At 42.1% G+C, this 27,725-nt stretch overlaps 1 protein-coding gene and 1 long non-coding RNA gene across 2 annotated transcripts; one reads left to right on the top strand and one right to left on the bottom strand.

The window, feature by feature from the left end:
* Nucleotides 1-760: 760 nt before the first annotated feature.
* On the bottom strand, nucleotides 761-5,887 carry si:ch211-184m13.4 (uncharacterized protein LOC798560 homolog). Its single transcript, XM_052082500.1, has 3 exons — nucleotides 4,906-5,887; nucleotides 1,587-2,092; nucleotides 761-1,110 (listed from the first exon to the last, which is right to left on the bottom strand). Exons 1-3 carry the CDS (start codon nucleotides 5,228-5,230, stop codon nucleotides 946-948), a joined length of 996 nt encoding a protein of 331 aa, XP_051938460.1. The 5' UTR covers nucleotides 5,231-5,887; the 3' UTR covers nucleotides 761-945.
* Nucleotides 1,580-27,114, top strand: LOC127611763 (uncharacterized). Its single transcript, XR_007965445.1, has 4 exons — nucleotides 1,580-1,698; nucleotides 1,779-2,076; nucleotides 5,091-5,206; nucleotides 25,902-27,114. It is a non-coding gene; the product is annotated as an uncharacterized LOC127611763 (long non-coding RNA).
* Nucleotides 27,115-27,725: the final 611 nt, after the last annotated feature.

Genomic DNA, 27,725 nt, shown 5'->3' on the forward strand with positions numbered 1-27,725 from the left:
CAGGCCCGGGGAGAACATGCAAACTCCACACAGGGAGGCCGGAGCTGGAATCGAACCGGTACCTCTGCACTGTGAAGCTGACGTGCTAACCCCTGGACTACTGGGCCGCCCCAGTTAATAATAGAAACTTTAAATTAAAAAACTCACCACAGACACAGCAGACCTCCTGCCTCTGTGTAAGCCAGCTGTAGTGTTCTTATGCTCTCAAAGTGCCCCCCCCAAAAAAATCTATGTAAACAAGTCAGCCAGCAACCATCTTGGTTGACCGATCATCCTAAAGTGTACATTTTCTTTGAGTAGAGTGGTGAATATGAAAACCTTATGGGTTAAAATGAATAGCAATTGGAGCCTATCCCAGCCGTCTTCAGGCAGTAGGCATGGGACACCCTGAACTGGTTGCCAGACAATTGCAGGGCACACAGAGAACCATCTGCGCTCATACTCGCACCTAGGGGCACTTAGAGTGTTCAATCACCCTGCCATGCATGTTTTTGGAACATGGGAGGAAACTGGAGTACCCAGAGAAAACCCAAGCAGGCACAAGAGAACATGTAAACTCCACACAGGAGGTTCGGAGCTGGAATCGAACCCGGTAATACACACACATACACATTACTTGTGCATGAGAGTGTACAGGAACAGTGCATGAGGAAGTGGCATTGGCATTCACCACAAGCCTCCCACGCTCACAGGAACGCCTCTTACTGAGAAGTGTTTTGCCCTTCTGATGAAGCTGAAAACAGGTAAGGAGGGTGACAGATGTGTTTGAATTGTATTTAATTTCGTCACAAATGCACTCAAAACCTCTTGAACCACAAAGTTCTGCAATCTATACTTAACAAAGAAGACACTGAAAATATGAGTTAATCAAACATTGGGGTGCAGCCAAGCTACAGTATAGAAATTAAATGTTGTTTGTTTGATGGATTACGCTGTGTTGATTTCTCAGCTGTGGCTGCTGCTGTTCTCAGCTGTCGTGGATGAGGTGGCGTTGGTGGAAGCCCACAGGTGGCCCATGAGGCTCAACATTTGCTTCTTGTACGTCTTAATGGCAAAGAAGTAGATGACCGGGTCCAAGCAGCAGTTGAAATTCATGAGCGAGACGGTAATCTGGAAGAAGAATATCAATATGACTATATGTAGTGGCGATTTCGCATTGGACACTGCACTGTTCAGATCCAGTCAATGTCATGATACTTTGTCTTATACAACATTATCATGTGCAGTGATTCACTGCCCATTATGACTGAAGCCATAAAAAGAAGTCGAAAATAACGCTTTATTCAACTATTGTTTAAGTTACTGTAATGAGGGGTTTGGTAACAAAACAATGCTTACAATATCTTTCTTATTTATTACAAATGAGGATTTGAAATTTCAGTACAGATTTTAGCACGCATCATGGAAGTTGACATGTTTGATTTGCTTCTGTGGACTACATAAAATGTTGTGGCAGGCCAGATCAATCCTTCACTTTGACACCTGTGCTATAGAGGGTGGTTTTGGAATTCATCGACCAAAATGTAGGGTCGCTGTATATTGAATTAAATATTATTAAGAAGTCGGTCACTCAAGTGATGTCCTACCTGTGAGGACATCTTGAAGCCCCTCAGCTCTTCACACGAGACCTCACGGTGCATTCTTCGGCACATGAACTGCATCACGTTGAGGTGGTATGGGCTGAAGCACAAGATGAAGGTGAGGAGGATGAGGAGGATAATGCCGTTGGCCCGTTGGTTCCTTCTCGACACTGAGTTCCGCTTGGTTGCCGCCCGCAGCTTCAGGTGGACCCTGGCGTAGGAGGCCAGGATGGCAGCGAGCGGACAGCAGAAAGAGACGACGCAGGCCAGGAGCAGGAAGTGCGGCATCCATTGGGAGCTACCGAGGTTGAAGTACTCCATGCAGGTCCGTCTGCCCTTGTGATACTGTAGCATGTTGCGAAACAGCAGAGGAGCAACCTGAGCCGACACCAGAGCCCAAACCAAGCAACAGACCCGGCGGACCATCTTGACCTGCCGCAGACCGCGCAACCGCTGAGGGTGCACCACGGCCACATAGCGATCCAGACTGATGCAGGTCATGAAGCCAATACCTGGGGGGAAAAGTAATCCTGGGTTGAAAACAAATTCCAACACTAACTGGGTGAGAAAAGGAATTAAGGAGGATGTCGTAGACCCTGGAAATTAAAATTTTATGAAGAAATAGCCGAATTATCTGAAAATACAGATTTATTTTCACGAGTAAAAAGTTAACAGTACTGGCTACAGTTTGAAGGATGACTGCTCCAAATCATGGGATTGTGCGATGTTTGGGGCAGAATTTTCCTAAACTTTTCAGCTCAATTTGATGTTGTTTGTGGGACCGATTTTTTTTTTTCTTGTGTCGTTAAAGGCATCATTTTTGCAAACATTGTACGGTGTCAGACTTTCCACCCCATAAGGTTAAAAGGATTATCCCACCTCTTCCTTACATTTCAAATTGTAAATTTTCCTTCTCAAATTGTGAACAATATCCAAATATTAATAATAATAATAAGAATAATACATTTTATTTATAAGCGCGTTTCAAGACACCCAAGGACACTTTACAATAACAAAAAACACAAAACAATACAAGGTTGAGCAGCGGCAGCCAAAACGCGCCAGGTTCACTCAACCCGAAAGTCAGAAAGAAACCACAAGGGATGTAGAGGTGGAGGAAAAAAAAACACGCCCGAACTACCCTCATTTTGAGGATAATTTGAGTGAGGCAAAAAAAACTACCCCCCAAGCATCTGACAGTTACAACAGGTCACAAGACATAAACAATGAAAACGGTGAAACAAGGGAATGTATGAGGGAGGGGGTGATGGTGGGGGACTAGCTTCCGTGCATATTTTCATCAGGGGAAGGTCGAGATAGCAGATGTTGTTTTGGTAGCAGGCTGCCCAAGAATTTAAGACAGCCTTGAGTCCGTGGCTTATGTCTCTTTAGTGGTGTCGATCAGCCAAATCCATGATTTCAGTCAGTAATTGAACACGGATTCCAGTTTTCTCCAAGTTGATGACCATCCTGCTGCGAAACCCGCAACAGTTTGTGGTTGAGCACAGTCTGAGTCTGAGTGTTGGACACCCGCGTTAGACCGGCAGCCTCGTCCAATAGAGCCGCTCCCGTCGGTTGAATTTTTCGATAGATCAGGAAACTGCTCACACCAAACAGCAGCATACCTGTTATCGGAAGGCCGAAAATGTAGATGTCATCCACATCCTCAACAGACAGTGTTGACAGGCACACCATTCTCCGCTTCCACCAAGGATCTAGGGCAGGGGTGCCCAAACTTTTCGGATCGAAGATCTACTTTTCGATCAACTAACCTCACGGGATCTACCCTTACCGACGTGCGCGCGCGCTCGCACACACACGCACACACGCCATGATGAGAAACAGCCTGAAACCGAGGCATGTGACGCACTTCTGCAGCCTGTTAACTATCATAGCTCACAAGTACCATTTTAAAGTGCTTCCCTGGACCCTCCTAGATTCCTATTCTTTGCCCGTGCCCTCGGTGAATTGTACACGAAGCAAACTCTGAATGAGAAGAATGACGATAAAAGCTGCAATTGCAGACTGCTGAGCGCGAACAACTTCCGGTGACGTAATTAGGCGCCACAGTAAGTTCAAGATTTACCTGCTTGATTTTATTTTTTTAATATTTATTTTGTGAAAATGAGACTGATAGGATGATTAGGGTGCAGCGTACATGAACACAAAAAAATATGTTACGAACATGTACAAAGACACGCAAATGGTTGTTTGTTTGTTTTTCTCCTCGACACTCTTCAGATCTACTCGGGACCTGTCTTAGATCTACCGGTAGATCAGGATGTACCTAATGGGCACCCCTGATCTAGGGTGTACCCAGCAGCAAAAGTCCCCGAGGGGCAAGTAGGCTCCCCACTGCCTGCTCTTCTCATCAAGAAAATGTTGTCAATGGCATCGAGAGACCAGCCAACCAATTCCATGTTTGTTTTTAGGATGAAAATACGAAAGGAGGCTAGGAAAAGTCAGACAAAGACAGCACATGGACTGATTGGCGAGCAGTTAAGGGTGGGGGTGGGGTTGGGGGACAGGAGAGAAAGCAAAGGCGTCCGCCTTCGTCGAGAGCCAAGCAAGAAGACTTGAGGAGCCTTTATGTTAAGAAGATCCACTGTCCCCATGGTTGAAATTAATTGGACATTTTACTACAAATTTAAAATGATGGCTTTGATTTTCCCAAGTGAGGGGCAAAGCAATCATTATCAAATGATATCAAATAGGTTGGGCCAGTGGTCCAGTGGTTAGCGCATCGACCTCACAGTGCAGAGGTTCAATTACAGCTCCGGCCTCCCCGTATGTAGTTCGCATGTTCTCCCCGGGCTGAGTGGGTTTTCTTCGAGTACTACGGTTTCCTCCCACATTCCAAAAACATCCATGGCACGCTGATTGAACTCTAAATTGTCCCGAGGTGTGATGGTGAGCGCGAATGGTTGTTTGTCTCTGTGTGCCCAGCGATTGGCTGGCAACCATTTCAGGGTGTCCCCCGCCTACTACCCAAAGACATCTGGGATAGGCTCCAGTACCCCCGCGACCCTTGTGAGGATAAGGCTGATCGGATGGCTTGATGCATGGTTTAAAATAGAGTCACATTTCACCACTAAACTGTGGTTTAGGGTTATTGGTGAAATAATGGAAATAATGGAAAGTCAGCGTGCCGACACATACACTTGTGCAACTTGCTACAAACAGTGCTTGACGGAAGACAACGGAAGGGGTGGAATTTATTTTCTAGTCGTTTTGCTCGGAGAAAATCAGTGTCCATTCTGGCTTAGGAGTACAATTGATTAGAATGTGTGTGTCAATAGTCGATAGCCTTGTCCGTATTGTTTACCTGCATAAGTGTTGGCAAAGAACAGGAGTGTGCTCATTCTGCAGAGGAGGTCACCAAAGGGCCAGTCAAAGCGTCGGATGTAGTAAAAGATCCTTCCCGGTAGTGTCAGCGTGAATAGGGTGTCCGACAAAGCCAGGTTGAGCAGGTATACAGCGGTGGAGTTAAACTTCTGCTGTCTCTGACAGATCACCGCCAGGACCAAAGTGTTGCCGCACACGCTGAAAATGAAGACCAGAGAGTAGAAGATTGGGAAGAGGACCACGGCGGCTCGCTGATCAACTAGCACGTCGCAACTACTCCGGTTGGTGTTGTTGTTATCAGCCATGGCACTATAGAGGATCAGGGAGCAAAGTTAACAATGCATTAAGATTGAGACTGAAGCGATGATTGACTGCTTGTCGTGCTTTGTGCTCTTCCAGTCACGGCATAAAAAGCTGTAATACTTGGAAATACATCCGTGCTCTCAGTTCCCACCTCTGCTTTTTCATATCACGCGCGCAACCAACAAGGCTTTTTGATGCGCCGTGCATTGTGAATGCAGACTCATTCACTGCTTTGCATTGCAAGATAGTTTTAGCATGTTGCGTCATTATTTATGTGCGTTTGTTTTCAATGTAAGAGGCTTTATTTTTTTAGATTAATCTAAATTAGGAACCGTATACATTTTATGGAATGTTGTAATTTTGTGGGCCACAACATCAGTCACAACTATCTAGTGGCACGACCACAATGATAACTCTAAATCAAAACAACCGAAGCAATTGATGAACAACACAAAATTCAGACACAAAAGGCTGCCGAACAAACTCAGAACTAATTCCAATGAGGCTAAGAACTATCCATCCATTCATCAGTTTACCTCTGCTTATATGGGGTAGGGCCGCGGGATCAGCAGCTTTAGCAGAGAAGCCCAGACTTCCATGTCCCCAGCCACTTCATCATGCTCTTCCTTTCTTCCCTCACTCGTGAACAAGAACCCTGGATACTTCAACTGCCCACCTTTACACAGTGTTGATGGTGCACTGTTTCCCGAGAGACTGGGTGATGGACCAGAATGTCCCCGAAGTCCGTCCAGAAGCCGTTCTCCATGGCCTTATGGACCTCCTCCTATGCCCGAGTTTTTGCTTTGATGACCGGTGAAGCTGCGTTACACTTGGCCAGCCTCTACCCATTATCTGAAGTCCTGAACGCCAAAAAGGCCCAATAGGGTTCGAGGGTTGCGGCCACAAACAACTTGGCTCATAGGATCATTTTGGACACACAAACTCTAACACCACAATACGGTGAGGGCTCATGGAGGGGGTAACAAACTAAAGAGAACAAATATTTCAAGCAAAAACAAGTCCAACCAATAGTCAAACGAATACTTCTCAACTCAACTCAACTGTATTTATAGAGCACTTTCAAACAGCCATCGCTGCATAAAAAATGCTGTACTAAATATAAAAATGATATATATAACAATAAGTGCTGAATACTAAATGCAATCAAACAAGATAACTTCATTTACAAACTGGAGAGATAAATTTAAACATTTTTAAAAATCACCACCATCAAACTAATTTGAATCAACAAGTCATTCCGCTGTGAAACCACTTACAGTAAAAATTAAACACAAACCAAAACAAATGAGTTTACCAACATGCTCATTACTCCATAAAATGAACATTAAAAAAAAAACCGCAAATATCCTCAAGATCAATTCCTCAAAAAAATAAAATAAACAAATAAACAAACTCACCAACTAACCCTTAACTAACCAACACAAACAAGCCATTGTGCCTCTGAAACAGCATTAATACAACGTAGGACCAGGAGTTGTAGTATTTCAAATTGTGCCAGTGCATGCACGCAGTGTGGCACATGCTTGTGTGCTTGTGAGAGGTTAACTTTCGGGTTCGCACATTTATCTTGAGGTAATGGATGGAACACACCTGTTTTTTTTTCTTTTTCAGAACTTTCATCTACAGCCGCCACCCTGTGGCATACCATGATTTTCATCTGACACGTACACATAGAACTCAGCGTTAGACTTCGGAGAAAGATTCAAAAGATACAGATGCACGTTGAGATCACTCTGTGGTAGTCTGGTACAGCTGAACCCAGCTGCATTTCAGCAAAAATTAGCAATGCTTGGAAAGGAACCAGTTCACTGCGCCTGAATGCTGTTTGAGGTGCCTTTGAGCAAAGAATTGAACATCCTCGGTTCTGTGCACCCTTTTGTTTCCATTACGTCCTTTTTGTGGCACAATGACAAAAGAATTGCTTGATTGTCAAATGTTCCTCTGTCTCTAAAAAGGAGTCTGAAAGCTACGGCTCTACACCTCATGTGGCTCTTTCATCCGTCTGATGTGGCCCTCTATAACTTGGGAAAAATAAATGAATAAAATAAATACCCTGAAGCAAGTAGTTCATTTTCAATTACTTTGTATTTAAAGTTTATTTTGTTTTGTTTTTTTAATTATACTGTACATTTGAAGATTATAAATATATTTTGGTGTTGCTCAAAATATCCATCACATTAAGCGCATATGTGATTTACTGAGTTCAAAAACAAATTCAAAAAAAAATAGTACAAACAACCTACATCAATCAGAGTTAAAATGATAAATTCTAAACATTAAATTTAATGATAAATCAGAACTAAGTTGATAAATAGAGATAGGTATGGAAATATCCATTATGAATACAAGAGAAAATTGACACGAGAGTGCCAGGGTGTGGATGTATATAATCCCAATACAAACCAAAAGTTGTCAAAATATCACGGTTAAGGGTAAAGCATGAGCCTTAATGGAGACTTCTTTGTTCTTACTTTCTTTCTTTGCTGATTGATATAAAAATGATTTATTAGGTATAAACGCATAACATGGAGTAGGACTAGATAAGTTCTTTACTTCTTCCTACTCCCTTGAACATAACTGTGTTGAATGATGACTGATTTCCCTTTCCTTTTTACTATTTTACTTACTTTACTTACTTACTTAACTTACTTTCTGTCAAATTATTACTGTATATGTTTTATGTTCAATAAACAAACGAAACGAAAATACTGAGCTATTTGACCCCCGCTAGGTCAACGACGGATGAATCCAAGAAAAGAAAGGTGACTGAAGAAAAGCGCTAATGCTCCAGGTTAATGCTATGTGCTTCATCAACTATATGTAACCTGATGTGCCGACTATGCGCTGAGTTTCAGTTGCAAAAAAATCACATTCACCAGCTGTGACGTATATATGAATTGTTGAGTGAAACTCTCTTTTTCAATGCTCTCTCAACATCTGATAAAATGGTAAACAGAAGATGTCATTTTTAGTCCACTATCGAACACTGAAAGTAGAAAAAAACGAAGCTATGTACACTCTGATTACCTAATTGAGTGACTCTAGCTAACTAACACAAAGTAACTAGTTTACTTTGGGGAAAAAAAACAACTAGCCTAGTAACTAACCAGAGGAATTCACCAACTATGCAAACAAATGGCTCAAACAAACAAATAAGCCAACTAACTACCTCAAACAAACAAAGGTCAACTAACATCAATAAACAAACTTAGCAACTATTTAACTAACTAGCAATTTACTAACTTCAGTCTACAAACCAGCCAAAAACCAAACTCAAACTAATTAACTCAACAAGTAAACCAAACAAATGGCTGTTTACTTTACAATCTTGAAAAACTCGTCAAGTAACTCAGTGGAACAAATGATTTTGCCAACTCTAATCAAACAAATTAACTAACCAATGAAACAAACCATCTGTTTAAACAATATCCTGGTTTCGGACCGAAAAAAACAGTCATTTGGTGAGATATACTTCACTAAGTTTCCATAACACGACTCCTCCACCAAGGCCAGCTGAGGTCAATTGAAATTTGCCCCTCTGGTTTCTGTACTTTTTTTCATTCCCATGCTGACAAACAAACAAGCAAGACCTCCCTGAGCTAGCCAATGCGATCACTGTCCTAAAGATTGAATGAGTAAAGAGACCATAAATAGTAGGTGTGATGTAGTATCACGTCTACCGCTGTCGCGGCTGCTGTAATCTAAATAGATGGCTTCCGGATCGGCAAAAGGTCACACGCATTGTCAACAGTCAGGTGCAGTTATCGCCCGACTTTACTTAGGTCGCATTGAGGGCATGGTGTCATGCAATATGTCACTTGCTGCACTTTGCATGTCCATTTACACTCCTTCATTTTATGAACAGACTGAAACTTTCTGTAATGTTATTGCAATTCTGTAAGATTAACAGGAAGTTAATACACTGAGTAATCAAGGCCTGTGAATCATATTGTGGCGTGTGTGTGTGGTGGGAGGGGCGGGGGGTCGTGCGGTTGTCTTTTGAGGTTGATGAGTGTGTGACATAAAAGGTTCTTAGGAAATTGAAAGTGACGACCCAGCGTGGAACTAGAATGGACGTCACTTTTCAGAAATGTGACCTTTCTCTGTTGGCGAAGGCAGGGGTGGTCTTCCAGGGAGGGAATGAGGTCAGGAGGGTGATTTGAAGAGAATTCTACAATAAGAGTCAATGGTGAAACTGTGGCCACAGACAGAACACTTCCCCGGAGGGAGTATCGTTTTAAAGACACTCATGGTGGAGGTGGGCCAGTTTGTGCTGCTGACCCAAACTGGAATTGACTTGTGGTGACCGCAACATGTGTGCGACGCCAGCATGGTTCCGCAAACGCTGCCTTGCCAGATTTGGGATGTTTTTTTTTTTCCTTTACTTCCAAAGTACATCGCATGTGATGCAACACTCTCTGTTGCCATTTTAAAAGAATGTCACTCTGTTTATAAAATTATTACTATTATTTTATTTTTCATGAGAGAAGAATTTTGCACAAGTTTAGGATTCTACAAAAGAGTGCTATAAAATGATCTGCATTCTAGGATTGATCCTTCCATGTATAATATTTCTATAAATAGTGGCTACTGCTGCAATAGATGGCATGTCGTACACTTAAATAAACAGGCTAAGCAAATAAATCAAGACGGCCAATTCAAACAAATGAAGCAGCTTACTCAAACAAGCACATGAGGCAACCATCTCACTTGAAGTAACTCATTTGAACGAACGATCTAACCAATTTACTAAGTTCAACAAGCAAACTGGAAAATTTACTTGAAAGTTACTAACTACAAATAAATTATTTTTAAAAAAAACATTTGAATTAAATAGCTTACTGAATTATCAGATGACCATATTATTAACCGGAACAAACAAGATGGAAAAATAACGACAACGAACCAAATAAAGCAAACCAACCAACTAACGAACGTATCTTGATCAACCAACAACTTACAAACTCGAGCCAACAAAATAGCCTATTTAAATCCATGTCCAACTAAAATAAGCAAATTTGAAGCTTCTAATTTGGAGAAAAAAAAACAACAACAAAAAACCAAGTGTAGCCTGTTTACTGACACGACCAGACAAGAATGCACAATAACAAGAAATAACCAACTAATTCTGAAACGCTTCACACACTGTCAATCATTTGATTAATTCCAACAAACAACCATCTTGGCAAAGTAACGTGACTGGCGAACCACAACACGTGAACTCATTTGAACAAGATGTATTCATTATTTCTGTCAAAAATAAATAAATACTCGCACTGAAGGCTAAATTGTCCAAAAGCATGACGCCAAGTGTTTGTCTATATGCACTCTGCGTTTGATTGTGTGTCTATTTATCAATTAAAGTAACTGTAGTGGTGTGCCCCGTTTTTTCGTCCCCAAGTCACCAGCTCACTCACATGAGAGACAATTGATGACAGGATGGATTGCACTCTACTGAATGTACACACAGTAATTTCTCAACCAAAATACATGTACTTGTATGGTACCCGTATGATAGGAGCAAAAAAGTGCAATTAAATATCACACCACTAGAGGGTAGGCAAAACCAAGGAATTGCACATTGGTACACAGACGAGATAGACTATTACTTTACTCCTCTAGTCTATATGGAAATTTCACAAAAATATAGAAGAGAAAAAAATTAGGATATATGGCTGCATTCAAATTTGTAGCATTACTACTGTTTATTTTGAAAGCATGTGATTGCGTGCGCGCGCGTGTGTGTGTGTGTGTGTGTGTGTGTGTGTGCGTGTGTGTGAAGGGGGTGTGTGTGCGTGTGTGTGTGTGTGTGTGTGCGTGTGCGTGTGTGGGCGCGTGCGCCTGTGCTCGCAGTGCAAAAGTAGACTGCTGGACATACTGCAGGGCACATTGTCACGGGGGCCTCATGTGGCTCGTGTCTCGTCTCATAATCACCACACCCCCACTCCGACATCTGTACCACCACCACCACACTCCCGTGTAGACACTCTGTTCACACTTTGCTTGTCGGCTTCATTTCTACGCAACTTTGCATTATTTTGTCAGTGGACTTCTCCATTCATAGTGAGTTGTGTCACAGTTTGGACATACAGTACAGTACAGCTTTTGTATAGTGTACATAATACAGTTTTCACCGAATAATAGATATTTTTTGTTTGTTTTTTTAAAAAAGCCCTCCAATATTATATTTAATTCTTTATTTATTGAACATGTGTTGTCAGCATTGCACCACGAAACTAAGATCATGTTCTCAGAGATGGGACCAGCGGTCCGTCCGTCAGTCTAAGATGGACGCCCATTTTTGTCACGGAGGATGAGATGTTTTCTTTTTTAAAGGACAGAATAAGCAAAGACAGAACCGGGTTTTTATCCATCCCTTTAATATAATCGTCCCTAACCAGGTTAGGTATGTGGTGACTGGAAGCAAAATAAAAGTATGAGAGCGGACGGGGACGGAGGACGATTATTATATCAATAAGGACACAGGGACGATGTCCTTATTACCCCGCTCGCGGATCGAGGACGGCGGACGGACCAGCAAAATAGGCTAACCTGCCCATCTCTGCTTGTTATATCCAGTGATTGCACTTGCCTCGTTCCATTTCCCGCCAGTTCACGGGTCAGCTCCAGCAGAGCACCTATTAGGTTTGAGGGGATTAACTAACGCCTAAAATCACGTCAGTGCTGTGTGATACCATTTAAAATATCTGGTAGAACAGGCAATATTCCAGGCCGTACTCACAATAGACAAAATCCACAAAGTAGTAAGTAGTAATTATTTTATTATTTATTGATATAGTTAAACTTTCTGTATATTATACTGTTCCCTGTGACTGACTGACAACCAGTACAGGGTGTAGTCTGCCTTCAGTGAGGGGCAGGTAATATTGGTGTCCACTTGAGCTTACCATCATGTTCTACACTGTTGTATCTGTGAAGTTAAATGTTTTTTGTTTGCTTTAAATTGCAGGCCTGGCCTGTTTTGTGATGTGGAAGCCAGAGAAACACAATGCAAAGTTGACTGGCTCTGACTGATGTTCAGTGATGACTTCAGTGAAGGCCATTGACGGGTTGTCTAGAATAATGTGCTTGTTTTTATTTCATTTTGACCAACGACCTGTGTGTTAGTTTAGGCCCGTTCGATATTAGATAAGTGACCTGAGCTGGGATGTTCCAGTATTTTGCTGTGACCTTTTTCTTGCTTTTACATGGCTTTTATACTAGCGTTTATCGACACAGTCCGTGGTGGCCGGAAAGCGTAAGACTTTCCCCACTCGCTGTAAGCATATTACTAAGTGACACTTGCAGGATTCCCTCAGTTATGGCGACCTAAATCTAAAATAATGCTATAAACGACATACATTTTCAACAACATTAAGCCACGCTATTGGACACCTGCTCTCTTCCTCTTGAGATGATCCTGACCTGAACATTCAATTCATCTACATAGATCCTTCTATCCACGTAATATTGAAAAACATGTTCCCCCATGGTGGATGGTTAAAATTTCGTCAAAGGCCCATCCCATGTATGTAGCCAACATCATTAATAGTTATTATTTTCTTATATACAGTACTATTATTAGATCATGTTTTGAGAGGCCAACCTAATTTGCTTGTACCGAATTTTCCGCACTATAAGGCGCACCAGAAAGTCTTCCATTTTCTTAAAAGCTCACAGCGCGCCTAAAACTCAGCTGAGCCTTGTGTATGGTCATTACGGTAACATGTCGACCCCAAAATGGCTCCTTGCTGGCAATACAATGGTATAACTTGCTGTTGGTTCAGTGGACTGTGTCGCTGCTTTATGAAATATGTTTTTGTTGCAGCTCCGAAAAAAGGAGAGCTGTGATGTTGTTTTTTTAAAACACACATTTTATACATTTTATAAATGGTTTTCACCGTCTCTGTGCCTTCTCTTCTTCTGTTCGACTCGAGAGGCGTTCATGACCACCTCAGAAAAACCTAAATTAACAATTTCTTCAATGAAACTACGAAAATTGAAAATAGTGCATCAAAACAGAAAATAAGGCCAGGAAATCACGAAATAAATTCTATAGCCCTCCTACAGAATTTATTTAGTGATTTCCTCATTTGTGAATACACAAGACAAAGGAATTAGAGCTGTCAATTTAGCACGTTTTTATTGCCATTAATTTAAATGAATTTTAACGGGATTAAATTTTTTCTCACGAGATTAACGCGGCACACGTCACAAGCGGATGTTACGTTGCTCTATAAATACACCAGAAACAAAACAACAAGCACGCTGCAGAAGTCCACGCCCATGTCTGTTTTGCCAGCCACGGCAGCGTGAGACACCTCAAACAGATACTTAAAGAGTTTATGAATGGAAAGTTTACTTTTAAAAAGTTGCCAGATTGCTCCCCTGACAAGACCAAAGTTACCTGTTCTTCTCTCTGTGTGTATCATACAGGTATACACGATGTATGCCACTGACGCGATTGTTTCTTGTTTGGAACCATTTTATGTGGAAGGTTACAGCGTTCCGTGTCCATATAAATAGAGCGGGTGGAGCTTCTCTGTGTTCGTCTGACAGTGAGAGTGCGCTGCTGTGGTAGCGACCTAGCGAAAATCAAACGTCTCCAGTGTTGTCATCGAACCAAGTGTAGTCATCCGAAATGAGGTCTACACAAAAACCGTAGAGAGTCTTCCGCGCAAGAAGGACCAACACCATCAACATAGCCTGACTGTGTTAGGGGGAGTGAAATCCCCCCTCTTTAAGAATGGTTTGCCCCAGCAGCACGGGGGATGTGCTTGCGCTTGTTTGTACGGCCGACAGTTTTGAATACAGCAGCACATAACGAACACTGGTGTCCGGGGTCTCGTTATTCTCCAACAAACATACAGAAACAGACTGCTGTGTTCAAAGCAAACTTGAGAAAAACGAAGTATGCAACCATGGTTTAAATCCACTATAGACTGAGTACTAGTTTACCTTAGATGTGCACTTTATAATGTTATATTGCTCTGTTTTGATTTAATTAAAAAAAGCCATTGTGTGACAGAATATTTTTTTTCACTGTTGTTGATGGACAGTAATATTGTGTGAGAGATTATGTGTGAACAACTGCTCCAAGTGAAAAATGTTCATTGTTTGTATTTACTGAAATAGTTCATTCATTCATTCATCTTACATACCGCTTGATCCTCACGAGGGCCGCGGGGGGGGGGGGGGGGGTGCTGGAGCCCATCCCAGCTGTCTCCGGGCAGTAGGCGGGGGACACCCTGAATCGGTTGCCAGCCAATCGCAGGGCACACAGAGACGAACAACCATCCGCGCTCACACTCACACCTAGGGACAATTTAGAGTGTTCAATCAGCCTGCCACGCATGTTTTTGGAATGTGGGAGGAAACCGGAGCACCCGGGGAAAACCCACGCAGGCCCGGGGAGGACATGCAAACTCCACACAGGGAGGCCGGAGCTGGAATCGAACCCGGTACCTCTGCACTGTGAAGCCGACGTGCTAACCACTGGACTATCGGGCCGCCACTACTGAAATGGTTATTTCAGTAAATATTTGCACTTGGCACATAGAAAACAGATTCATGATTCCAAGTTGATGAGAGCATTAAAATGGGGGAAAAATAGGACAAAAAATGTAAATGGAAATTCTGAAACGATACAAAATGTGTGAGTAATCACGATTAATTTTTTTAGTTCATTTGAGTTAATTATGACAGTTGCATTTTTAATTAGATTAAATATTTTAATCGTTTGACAGCTCTAAAAGGAATAAATAACAAATACTTCTGAGACAGTCCAGTCCCCTACATTTTACTGAAATCTGATCGTTCTGTTGGCACTACACTAAATGAAATGCCAGGGGGCGGGGGTGGGGGGGGGGGGGGGCGATGGGGGTTGAACGTTCATTTACGTTTTTTTGGAGGCGGTCATGAATGCCTCTCGAGTCAAACGGAAGGAGTGTAGCTCCATCTAGTGGATGCATTGTAGATTGTGTCTCATAATCCAGTGCGTCCAATATGTGAAAAAAAATTAAGAATAGCCCATTCATCGAAGGTGCACCTCATAATCCAGTGAGCCTTTTAGTGCAGACAATACGCTAATAAAATATGTGATCTTGCTCAAAGCCTATATCGATTTGTGACTTCCAGATTTTCCGCTCCTTACGCAGGCCTAGCTGTGGCAACTTTTCGTGTCATCTAAAGGCGACGTGCATATTTTGGATGTCATCTGGGCTGTTGTATTATTGTTACATTCACAGGGCATGGACTAATTATTCCAACAGCTTCTTCTCTTTGGTGGGAGGCAGACTGACAGTTGCTGTCATTGGAGTGATCAGTGTGTTTCTAGGACTGGGCTGAGACCGTTTGATTTGATTAAGAATAATTGGTGCCACCGCCACAATGATGTTTGGTAAACCTTTGTGCTGTTTTCCACGAGGATGCCCATGAGGAATTTCTCGAGTCGGTGTAAAACAGATGGGTGGACCCGCCGCCGACGCCGTGCCGCCCACGTCACATCACAGACACAACGAGCGGATCATTGTTATCACCTTGTAGGACGTACAGTCTAGCTCATTTTCTTGTTGTCGCCTTGCATCAGCATGAGAATAGCATCGTGCCGGTACCCTTTCTTTGACTAAACCGTGGGCTCCAAAAGAACGTGACAATTGTTATCATAACTCATTGGAGGATGGTTAATGTACCTGTCATGCATTTGAGCAAGTTGTGCTCATTAAGGCACTGCTGACAATAATTTCACCATTCAGTCACAGCTTTATCGTACCCCCTTTGATGTTAACGTGAGTGTAAGTCCTGTTACGATTAGAATCGTTAGTTCTGTGACGAGGCTACACAAAGCCACATTGGGAAGAAAGATAAATGATACAAGAAAAGTATTCATCTGAGAAATAAGCAAAATATTTTGACAGAATCAGAATCTTGTATGTGTTGCTCCACACAGCTATTGATGATATGCTGTAAATCGACCACTATCACAGCCATCACTGTATGTTGTCTGTGTTATTTTTAACATGTTTAAACCGATTTGCGACCATGAATTAGACACAATGGGTAATAATTCATGTTTCCCAAAAGCTTGCGATTCTCATGAAAACATACTGTACATTTTCAGACAAGTTACTTTTTCCTATACAAATAAAAGACGAAGCAAAATTTTTCTGTATGCATCAGTCAGGCTTCCAATCATCCGCTCAAAATGTTATGTTCAACACGCGAGGTCAATGGAATTTGGTCTATTAAAACTAACTAACAGCAAAGGAACACCTCCTCCTTGTTTAGTGACAAGCAAAGTGAATGTGTGGTGAGGTGTGGTGTACATACAGTAAGTGATACACACAGGTGCCGCGGATGTTTCTGATGGTCACGGTAATGCTTGTTAAATGAAAACATTAAAAAAAATAGCTACAACACTTCAAACAGCATGATAAAACAGAGAGAAATACTAAATAATGTGGAGGTACTTTTCATTGGACAATGACAAAATGTTTATCGTAAATGGCTATAGCGCAGTGGATTAGTCGTCATTGACATTTTTTTCCCATTGGTCCCAAGTACTGTAGGCTCTTGATCGCAAAATAACCCCATATTTAGACTTTGCGGAGGTAATGTTTGATGATGAATTGTTATGTTATAAGCCACTTGTTCATACTGAGATGTCAAAAATTCCAAAACTGGACTATTTCTCTATTGCAAAGGCAAAAGAAGCACTATTGCATGTTTTGATGCAAGTACATTTGGGGAACTACCAATGAACAACTGTGGGGAACCGGTCATTTCTTGACACTCTGGATAAATGCAAAGGCATGACTAAAGCTTGTTTGTGTGCATCTATCTTTTGGATGTGTAGTTTAAGTTGGTATGTCTGACTTTTTCGGGCAAACTGTGCCAGGCTCAGCAAGGTGTTGGCCCTCTCGAGTTCCAACATCTAGCAGCAGGTTTTTTTTCGGACTCTGCCAAATTCTACAAGTGAGTGCGAGGCAGATGTGCGGTGACAGCGCAACGCTCATTAGGCTGAATCAGTGTCACACTGTGACAAGCGGCCAACTTGAGGCTTCTCCTGTCACTCGCGGTGCTTATCCATCCAGCCGAGACCAACTTGGACTCTGCCGGACCCAATTTGACACCTTTGGGTTCTCTTTCTTTTCGCTCTCTCTCTTTAATGACTTGAACAGGACATTCGGGATTAAATGCTGCTAAACTCATTCCCTCAAGTGTTTAGATTGAATGCCACTTTAGAAACAATGTCAATTTTGGTCTTCCTTTGATCCCCAACCACTCCCTCACAATCCCAGCTGTGGGGTCAGCACAGACCCCTCAGGACACGCCATCCTTTGTGCTGAAGTTGTGATATCTATTTCAGTCCGTTGGAGAGACGACACCCGCCACCTTAGCTTCGGAGAATTCTCTGTCCTGCGATTACCAACGCTAACACGCCGCTCATATGCTTCAGCATCACCCGTGTCCAAACCGCTCAGTGTCCGACGGCTCGCTCAGAGCCATTAAGGTCCAGTTTGCAATTAGAGATGTGTGGCTGCCGCATAGCCAAACAGATGTGCTTTGATCTATTTACGGTAGGCTGGATGTTGAGAGGAGGGGGGTTTGTGGCAACAGCTTATTTCCATGCGTGGGTCAGATCACGCACCTCTGACATCACTCGTCTTACAGTTCACTTGACATTCACTGGTGTTTTTCACTCACTCAAATGTTAAGTAATGAATGGGCTTTAGGGCTGGCAGCTGCTACAGTATGTACTGGACGGGGTATGAATGTCCAAGCACAATGCCCCTTCTGTTAATGTTTCAGACTTCACCAAAGGTTGAAATTGTTGTTTTAACACCTTGTCTAGACCAAACAACCCCTGTCGCCCTTCAACTTTAAGTGCCTTTGGTGTTGAAAAATGGGAAACAAATGTTCTGTTGACAGCTTTCGAATGCCCAGGGTGGACGAGTACTGGTATAGAAAAGGTGCCAACATATATATTTCTTACAGGCTGGCTCTCTGAGGGGACAAAAGTTGTTCGTGGGGGAATTAAGCGGGAGAGCCACACCCTTGTCTATAGAGTGCTGCAGTCTAGGTTAACTTTTTCTTTTGAGTAAAATGTTTTGTCCAGAGGAAGTGATACTCTTACTTTCAGGACATTGGATGAGTGGTTAGCAGCATGCCTGACTGTTCCAATTCCCTTTAAATCAGGGCGGTTGAAGCGCACTCACTGTTTGACATTGAAGAAGTAGAAATTTACTTGCTGGGGTCCATGCATGTGATTGCCATTTGCAAAGTGAGTTTTGGCAGGTAAACTGCAAGATCTCCCGGCAGATGAATTAGTTAGCTGTGCATGTGACGTTTTGCATCCCCAATCATGTATCCGGGTGTCAAATCCTCCCCATAGTTGTGCCGTGCGATTAGGGGGGTGTTATTAAAATATGTTTAAGATAATAATCATCATATTTTGATAAATTCAGTGATTTCTAAAATGATTCAGATGGATTATCCCAAGCAGTTTTCCTAATTATGAATGGAATAAAATGGCATCCGCCACAGGACCGTGGAGCACTGATTCTGTGCCTGCGCCTTGAGTCAATACTGCACACCAGAATTAAGTCACACCACCTGCGCCTACACTCAGACCTGTTTGTTTACAAGTCTAAAATGTAGCCTACTTTTTGTCACCCATTATCACACTCACACCTAGGGACTAAAATTTAGAGTGTTCAATCATCTCGCCATGTATGATTTTGGAATGTGGGAGGAAACCAGAGTACCCGGAGAAAACCCACGCAGGCCCGGGGAGAACATGCAAAACACTGGACCACCAGGCCATGCCAGCAACAATAAAATCTTAACAAACCCACCCATAATAAGGATGTAACTCTTCTATCAAGGTGAATATGCCGTATATAACTGCGACAATCAGTAGTAGAACAAATTAATTGTAGCTTTGTTGTCTGCAGATCTGGGGCCTTTTGCACCATTAAACCTTCATAATTGTTTTAAAGAGATATAACTAATAAATATACCCTGCTGTTTGTTCATTGGATATCTGTGGCAATCTGTACAGTGTACTACACTAATCAAGTGTAGGGAGCGTTTATTTCACTCGTAATTTTCTTCGCCCTTGTGACTTTTCTTATTCATAGCATTTGCTTATATTACTTGAATGACATTTAGCGCTCATGTCCCGCATGCTGCAACACCGCCGCTAACTAGTCACTTGTGACCACTTTTCACAGCGGCAGCAATGTGTTCAGCAAACTGGGATTTTATCATGTTCATGGTGTCAGTGGCGCGCCTCAGGGGAGAAAGGCTCGTAACTATTATGAATTATGAATAAAATTGTGTCATTTGGTGAAACAGCTGGATTGAACAAGTTATGCAGCGGCAGACTCTTTAATTATTTACTGAAAGCTACACATTTTGAATTCCAGTGATGCTGCATACGTTATGATGAGGCTTCACCTTCAATAATGTGTGGTCTGGGCTCACAGAGTGTCTGGCAGTTGCATTGCATCATGTTTGTCCTGTAGTGACCCTGTGTCCACAGCCCATAGGTACTAATTGATGCTGGTACTAAAATGGGACCATGAAATGCTTTCAATGCTGATATTTTGCTAACATTTATTTTGTGAATGCAAACACTTTGTTTTTCTTTTTACTCATTTCTACCCACAATCTTGCTGCTGTAGACTGTAAATTTCCCCAGTGAGGGACATATCTTATTTTAAAAGTAATCCTCATACTTTAAAGAAGAAAGCTATCCATCAACAAAATGGGGGATAACCAAAAGTGGTAATATTTTGGAGTCTGGTTGGACCTGCTCATTAATTCAGTGAAATGAAGTGAGAGGGTGAACTGAACAGGAAAATTAACTTTAAAAGTGTTTCCTGTGATTTGGGAATTGTAGGGGGGGGGGGGGGCACATCAGTATTCTCCCTGAACATTTGCCTCAAAGTTCACATATGCGTCTTGCTTTTCTACCTAAATCTGTCACTCTCCTTCTCATCTCTGTTTTGGGCATGATTGCTGGGTCAGCAGTTTTGTGGTGGGCTGGGTCAGTGGGTGCACACTGGTTCTGTCCACCAGCTTCGGGCCGTTGGGGCTAATGCCTCCTGACACTCTCAGCCCCATCATTCCTTGCCGCATCATTCCAGTAATGTAGAAGTCATCAAGGGCTAGGATTGTATGAAGTCTCTCAGCTGGAAAGTCTCGACAGCCTTTGACAAATTCCAGTAGACGAATGAAAAAGCGGGAGATTCTCCCTCTTGAAAAAAAATAACAATATCTATCTATCCATCTATCTATCTATCTATCTATCTATCTATCTATCTATCTATCTATCTATCTATCTATCTATCTATCTATCTATCTATCTATCTATCTATCTATCTATCTATCTATCTATCTATCTATCTATCTATCTATCTATCTATCTATCTATCTATCTATCTATCTATCTATCTATCTATCTATCTATCTATCTATCTATCTATCTATCTATCTATCTATCTATCTATCTGTTACCTGTAGGATGAAATTGTTTGTTTACTCTGACTTAAAGTTAATAGATACAGGTAAAACACATCAGTCCGACTGAAATCAGACCATATGAAATCATGCAAATCAGATAGCTATTGAACTTATCTACCACAATTCGTATATTTTCCAGAAAACCCGATTTAGATTCAAAGATCTCAATTAATGAAGTAAAAATACTCCCTGATGCTACTTAAATAGAAATTTCGGATATCAATGCTTTACGAGAGTGTTTATTTTTCAGTCTACTTTTTACGCCTACACATTTCCATGGAAATGTCTACTTTCTACTCCTTGATTTTTTTTCCTAGCTTAAACACATACAATACAAAAAACAATCCGAATGAATTGCGCCAGGATTGATTTGATTGTGGTTGTATGAGATCAACATATTTTGGACCATTCCGACACCATATTGGTTTGAACAGGGCACACAAATCAATGGAAAATCATCACACTATATGACATAGAGAGCAGAGAAATAATCTTGCTCTGAAGATGACTGTGGCACAGAACTTAAACCAAAAATACCAAGCAAGGAACTGCAGTGAGGAGTGTGATAGCAAGAAAAGCCAGCCCACCCCTTATACATCCCTGGCCTTAAGTGGAAGATTTTTTGCCAAAACAAGTCCTTTTAAATTGACTGAACACCCCGAGAAGACAAATAGCACCAGCACCCAAAGTTTAATCTGTATTGTATGCTCGCTTGGTGGTGCGCTGGTCTTTCCCAAGCACACCGCACTTGCTTGAGACTCAACTGAATTGTTGCTTAACCTGCGCAGTGACCCTGCCACTTGTCATCTGTATCCTTCTACCCCAGATCTTCCTCCATGCTACTTACTCCCCCTCTTTCGCATGTGGTTTCACCTGGCATCAAGCACCATCGCCGACTCGTGAAGGGAATCAGTAAACCTTATATCGGGAAGTATAAGTCAAGAGTGCTGCCTACTCATCTGATAAAAGCAGAGTGATCTCCAAAGTTTGTACGGAAGGCTTTTTGACGGTGCCCTGCTGCTTTGTCAGTGCAGCACATGCTGCAGGCGCTGGCATCTCCTATTGCCTTCCAGGTCATTGGCCAGCCCCAGCAGGAGGGGAGTTTCTAGCCCATGACACGTCACTGATTCACAGCTGGAGCCGTAACAAAGTATCATAGCAAATGAGTCGGTAAAACATCACTCAGCCGAAGAGCGTGAAAACGTGTCATGATATCATTTCTAGTTTCTCGTGTGGGAAGGAGAATCAGAGCTGGTGATGGAGCGCTGAAATACCTCACCCAGCCATTCTGGGTCCCTGACACTCATGCACCGCCTCCCGATCCCCCTGCAACAAACTTCCGCCCGAGGCTGCGGTCGAGATAAGTCAAGCTAATGGAAAGAGGCAATAATTAAACATTTCGTGACGCTGGGCCAAGTGGCTCATAGGTGTTGCACTAGTTATATGAGGCCGCTGTGACACATTGTCCCATCCTTAAATGTAGACGTCCTCATCATACGACACTGGCGAGTCGTTGGGTCGTGTCACATCGAGCTTGTTTCAGTACATTGCTCTAATAGCCATGATCAGGGACGATGTACTACAGCTGCTGTGTGTGTGGTGTTTGGATAGTGTATGGGAATTGGTCACTTGGCTGAAGGGAACCATTCTGATTTAGTGCCCGTCTATATTTAACCCTCTGTTTAAATGTATATTCAAGTGAGTCATATCTCACTAAAAAAAAATTAATAACTTGTAATAGTCTCGGATGGAATGACTTCAATCGTCAACTATTAAATAAATCAATACACACTAAATAATACAATTTACATAACTATGGCAATAGCATTTACACGGGTGCTATCAAATCAAGCACCAGTATTTATTTTTTCTTAGTCCATCTAACTTCAAGGAATAAATTGATGCATTTTCTGTCATTTTTGGGAACAATTATTCCCCAAAAAAGGAGTACCGGTAGGTTCCAAATAATGTTGAGAGAAAAACAACACAGGAAGCTGTGTAACATTTTGGACATCAGCATTAGGGCATAAATGTCAAGGTGCCAATCATTTGCTGTACAGTCACAGACACAGTCATCGTAGGCACACACACATTGAGGTATAACATGGCGTTACGAGTCACTCAGACTACCAACACAGCAGCTGTAGCATGTCGATGTTAGCCAGCCTATTTACAGTGCTAAAGCTAGTCTAGAATTGCGAGTACTGCTATTTCGTTGTTGGTGGATCTGTGTTGTCTTTGACGGTAAAATGCATTCCACTATGGTCTTCAACCTCTGCGGTGCTTCCAGAGCAACTTGTGTGACAGATGCAAAGCAAAATGGACAAACACCATCTCACCTGTTTAAAAAGAACCACAATGGAGACCTTGGATCTAAATGTCATGGTTTCATAACGGATACACTGACATTTGTGTGATGGGATTTAGCCATGGGTTAATACAGTCATCATTGATGTCCATCTTACACTCTCGGCCTGTGAAGTCTATTGCACCGTTTTTCTTTCAGTTGCCCTCACAGAAGTTTCTTTCAAAGGCGCGAATTGAAAGCCAATTATTTTATCAGTGGAGAAGAGGGGGGAAAAATCAGTTTGATATGTTGCTTTGTTTTCTATGATGCTAATAACATGCCTCAGGAACTCTTTTTTTTAAAACTAACTGGCTAAGAAGCACATTTATATCAGAAGCATGTAAATCTAATCAATTATCCTGCTTCTTTTAGTTTGTATTTTTTTTCAATGAAAACGCATTTGGCAAAAGTCACAGGATAATGAGGAATTTAAATTGGAAAACGAAAAGCTTTTGTTTATGATTATAAATGCCAGGGTGAGGCAGCGACACGCCATCCATGTATTATCCTTTCATGTTCCTTTTTTTTTCTGTTTCTAAATTGTCGACTGCAGCTTCGGCATGTCTTTTAATGAAGGCACACTCTTGAGCACTGTCCAAAAAAGTGCTTCCCTTTAACATCATTGTTTTATATTATACTGTCTTTACAGGGGGTCATTAGGTGAATGCAACATTTAAAAACAACAATGAGCTTCCATACTAATCTCGTGTGTGTGTGTGTGTGTGTGTGTGTGTGTGTGTGTGTGTGTGTGTGTGTGTGTGTGTGTGTGTGTATTTGTTTGTGTGTCTGTGTGTCTGTGTGTCTGTGTGTCCAAGTGGCAAAGGCTCGACTTGCTTGACTCGAAAGACGATGATTTTTTTCTCTCTTTTTTTTTTGGACAATACAAGAGAAACTCTCCATCCCCTCCCTCCAAGTAGCCGTGGCGCGACCCAGTGTCAGATGCTTTCTTGGGCTCGGGAGGTTCCTTGGGGGAGAGCAGAATGGAAGTTGAGCATCTTGCTGTGATCCAAAGAAAGTGTGCCAAATTCTATCAACACTGGATTAGCACACAACATTTGTGTTCGATCAGCGGAAGAAAAAGAAGAAGACGACCGAAAGGGGTGGAAGGGAACAAAAGAAGCCGTTTCCATGGAGCACAAAGATGGAATTTTCTCAAAGCATTGCTGCTTCTGTCCCATATAAACGGATGTGCATCGGTCCCTTTTATGTTTAGCGGTGAAGCTGTATGTTCATGAAAATCAATGTTTTCGTACAGGTATTGTAGTATCGGTACTCTCTTTCGTTCCAAGGCCTGCTGCACACCGTACTACATAGCCGCACATGACCGAAGTGGATTACGCCGAATAAATTACAACTGGCGACTCTCACACTCATGCCAAAGGATTGAACAGTGTGCACCTAACAACGCAGGACAATGAAAAAATGTTGACTGGGTCAGGTTTTGAGGCTCAACATGCAATACTGTATGCTGATGCTGCACTGCGTCATTTTTTTTATTGAACCACAAAATCATGGCACAATTGTCAAGGAAGAACCTGAACTGAGGACTAAGAAAAGTAGACAGTACATGATTTCAGAGCACCTGTCCAACAGTTTTTTTACCTTCCGGTAATTGTTTGATTAATGAGTGACTGTATTTCTTGCACTTAGTACAGTACATCTGGCAGCACGTTCACTTTCACATTCACCCAATGGCTGTTTGGCCAATGTTGACATTTGGAGCAAACTCCCTGCTGACTTAATCACGGCAGATATTGCGTGTCATTTTGTGTGCCTTGCTCAGACTGGGGCTGATGGCAGGGCTCGTAATTCACCACCGCTGTGAGGTGGTACTCCTGGAGGGTCACGCGTCTCCCCACACTCTCTCGAGGTCACAAGCTTCATTCTGTCTTCGTGCCTTCCCGTCCCGCTGAGCCAGCCAGTGTAAACACAAACAGCAGTGACGCAAAGAGGTTTTGAATGCAACAGAGAATCGGAGGAAAGCGACAAACAAGTCAGCTGCTTCATCATAATGCCGATCATTAGGATGTTTATGTGTCACATAAATATGGCATAGTGGAACCTCCAATTTCCATTTCGTTATGTGACTGGTAGTGTTAAATTGGTCAACTGCAGATGGAGGACGCCCTTTCATAAAATGTCTTAAGATGGTTTTCAGGCTTACAATAGATTGATGCACGCTAACAATTCTGTTTGCTTGAATATCAAATATATTTCACCCCTTAATGTGTAGTAAAATACCATACTAATATTAATCCATTACAGTTACCCAAACATCAGCATTTTTTTTCCTGTTTTACATTTTTTAAAAAGCACACGTGTGTACAAACACTTGATAAAAGAGAATGTTTAGAAATACTGATGAGTACAGGCAAGTTTCATCAGATTAGCCCAATACAGGGCAACTTGAACTGTCTCCCGCTCCATTTGACAATACAAAACAGAAAACAAAGACAAAACTGTGTATCTACTTGAAATGTAAAACTCTGAATATGCACATCCACGGGTTCATATCTTGCTGACTTGGTGGTAGAGTGTGTTCCATCCCAAAACCTTAATTGCAACATGCCAGTGAAGTCTGCACATTGTACAGTGTTCTCTGTTTTTGTTCCACTACTCTAGAATACTCATACCTGCAGAAATTCGAGCCATGATGTCAGTAGAAATGTTTAAATCTCGACTGAAGACTATGTTTATACTCTTGCTTTTTATAAAACTACACACCTATGACTGTGTTATTGCCACTTCTCCTATCTCTGACCCACCCCCATTGCAAGGTGATGGTGACTGAACCCAATGCTGTTGCTTTACGGATTCTGCACCGACCGACCGGGGCAAGATCTGTGGTTGGCCACCTCACCAGGGGCATGGCTTTGGAGAAGTTGACATCAACCAACGGGGCAAAGGATGAACCACATCCTTGAAAGCATCTTCCTGCAGTGCTTCATTTAATTAAATGGACTCGCATGATATCAGAGTTAACATTGTACAGCACCGTGTACAGTATGTGTTAAATGTTTTGCACACTGCAGCCATTACAGCCTGGACATCCTAGTGGGAGGTTTCCCCCATCTGTGACATTTCTTGATTTCTATGGCTTTTCGTGACCCTAGTGAAAGGAACTGGGATAGAAAAAATGATACTTGGTTGTAGGGAAATAAACTGGCTTTACAAAGTGCATTTACTAATTGCACTGTTTTACAGGAATAACTCGACTTCCAAGAGACCCAACTTATTTGGAGATAGAGAGATCTGCTTTTTTTCTGCGCTGTGAGCAAATTTGACTAATGACAGCAAAATGTAAAAAAAAAAAAGGAAGAGAGCGTCTTGCTTGCCATTCCCAGTTGAAGTTTAAATTTAAAGCAACGACAATGTCATATTATGCATTTAACCAAACGCCATAACGAATGAAAGACAGCTAGCTTAATACTAACACGTGATACAAAACCCCGATGTTGGACTTACAAAAGTAGCATTGATGTCGTGGTAGTTATAAGTTAACTCTCTCAGTAATAAATTGTTTAACACAAATGGTGCAGCAACACATGCAGACGATAGGCATGGGCCGATTACCAATTTGAGTTTATCAAGGTTTTTAAAGTCAAAGTTTCAATAACCATTAAACCTGTCTGCCACGAATGATGAGCTTTTTTTTCCAGGGGTGGTAGACTTCTAAGTAGCAATAAATATTTGGAATTTTTTAAAAAATGTACATACTGTATACATTCAGTGTATATTTTTACTTTTAGACAAATGACGTGCCCCATGTGTCCTTTTAAAAGATCAAATGTGGCCCTTGAGCACAAAGGTTTGCCCACCCTTGATTTAATGGGTCATCTTGGGCAGGGTGTGGCAAACTATGGCCTTGGGGCCATAGTTGTCACTGTCATGAGGTGGGAGATGGTAGTGGACGTTTTGTCATTTAATCTGGCTCACAAAGCATTTACATCATTTACTGTCATATTAGAATTATTGGATTAATGTAGTCGGGGGAGGGGGCTGGGTTATCCAAGTGTTTTTTTTTTCATTTATGTCATCAAATAATTGGTCATTTCAGTAGTTCTCAAATTTTTTTACTGCAAGTACTGTACCTCATCTAAATAAATAAAAGTTGGACGGTGGTAGACTGGTTAGCACGTCGACCTTGCATGTTCTCCCTGTGTCTGAGTGGGTTTCTGCCCACAGTCCTGTACATAGCAAATGTGTTTCACTAAACACAAATATTGTTATTCACATTTTGAACATTTAATTCAGTGATTCTCACATCTCAGTAGTTGTGGTACCATGTTTTGAGAATCACCGGCCCTCAAAGTTATTTATTTAATAATTTGTTTATTTATTTTCATTCATTCATTCATTCATCTTCCGAGCCGCTTGATCCTCACTAGGGTCGCGGGGGGTGCTGGAGCCTATCCCAGCTGTCTCCGGGCAGTAGGCGGGGGACACCCTGAATCGGTTGCCAACCAATCGCAGGGCACACAGAGACGAACAACCATTCGCACTCACACTCACACCTAGGGACAATTTAGAGTGTTCAATCAGCCTACCACACATGTTTTTGGAATGTGGGAGGAAACCGGAGCACCCGGAGAAAACCCACG

The sequence above is a fragment of the Hippocampus zosterae genome, chromosome 12 (assembly GCF_025434085.1).
Source record: "Hippocampus zosterae strain Florida chromosome 12, ASM2543408v3, whole genome shotgun sequence".
Taxonomy (NCBI): domain Eukaryota; kingdom Metazoa; phylum Chordata; class Actinopteri; order Syngnathiformes; family Syngnathidae; genus Hippocampus; species Hippocampus zosterae.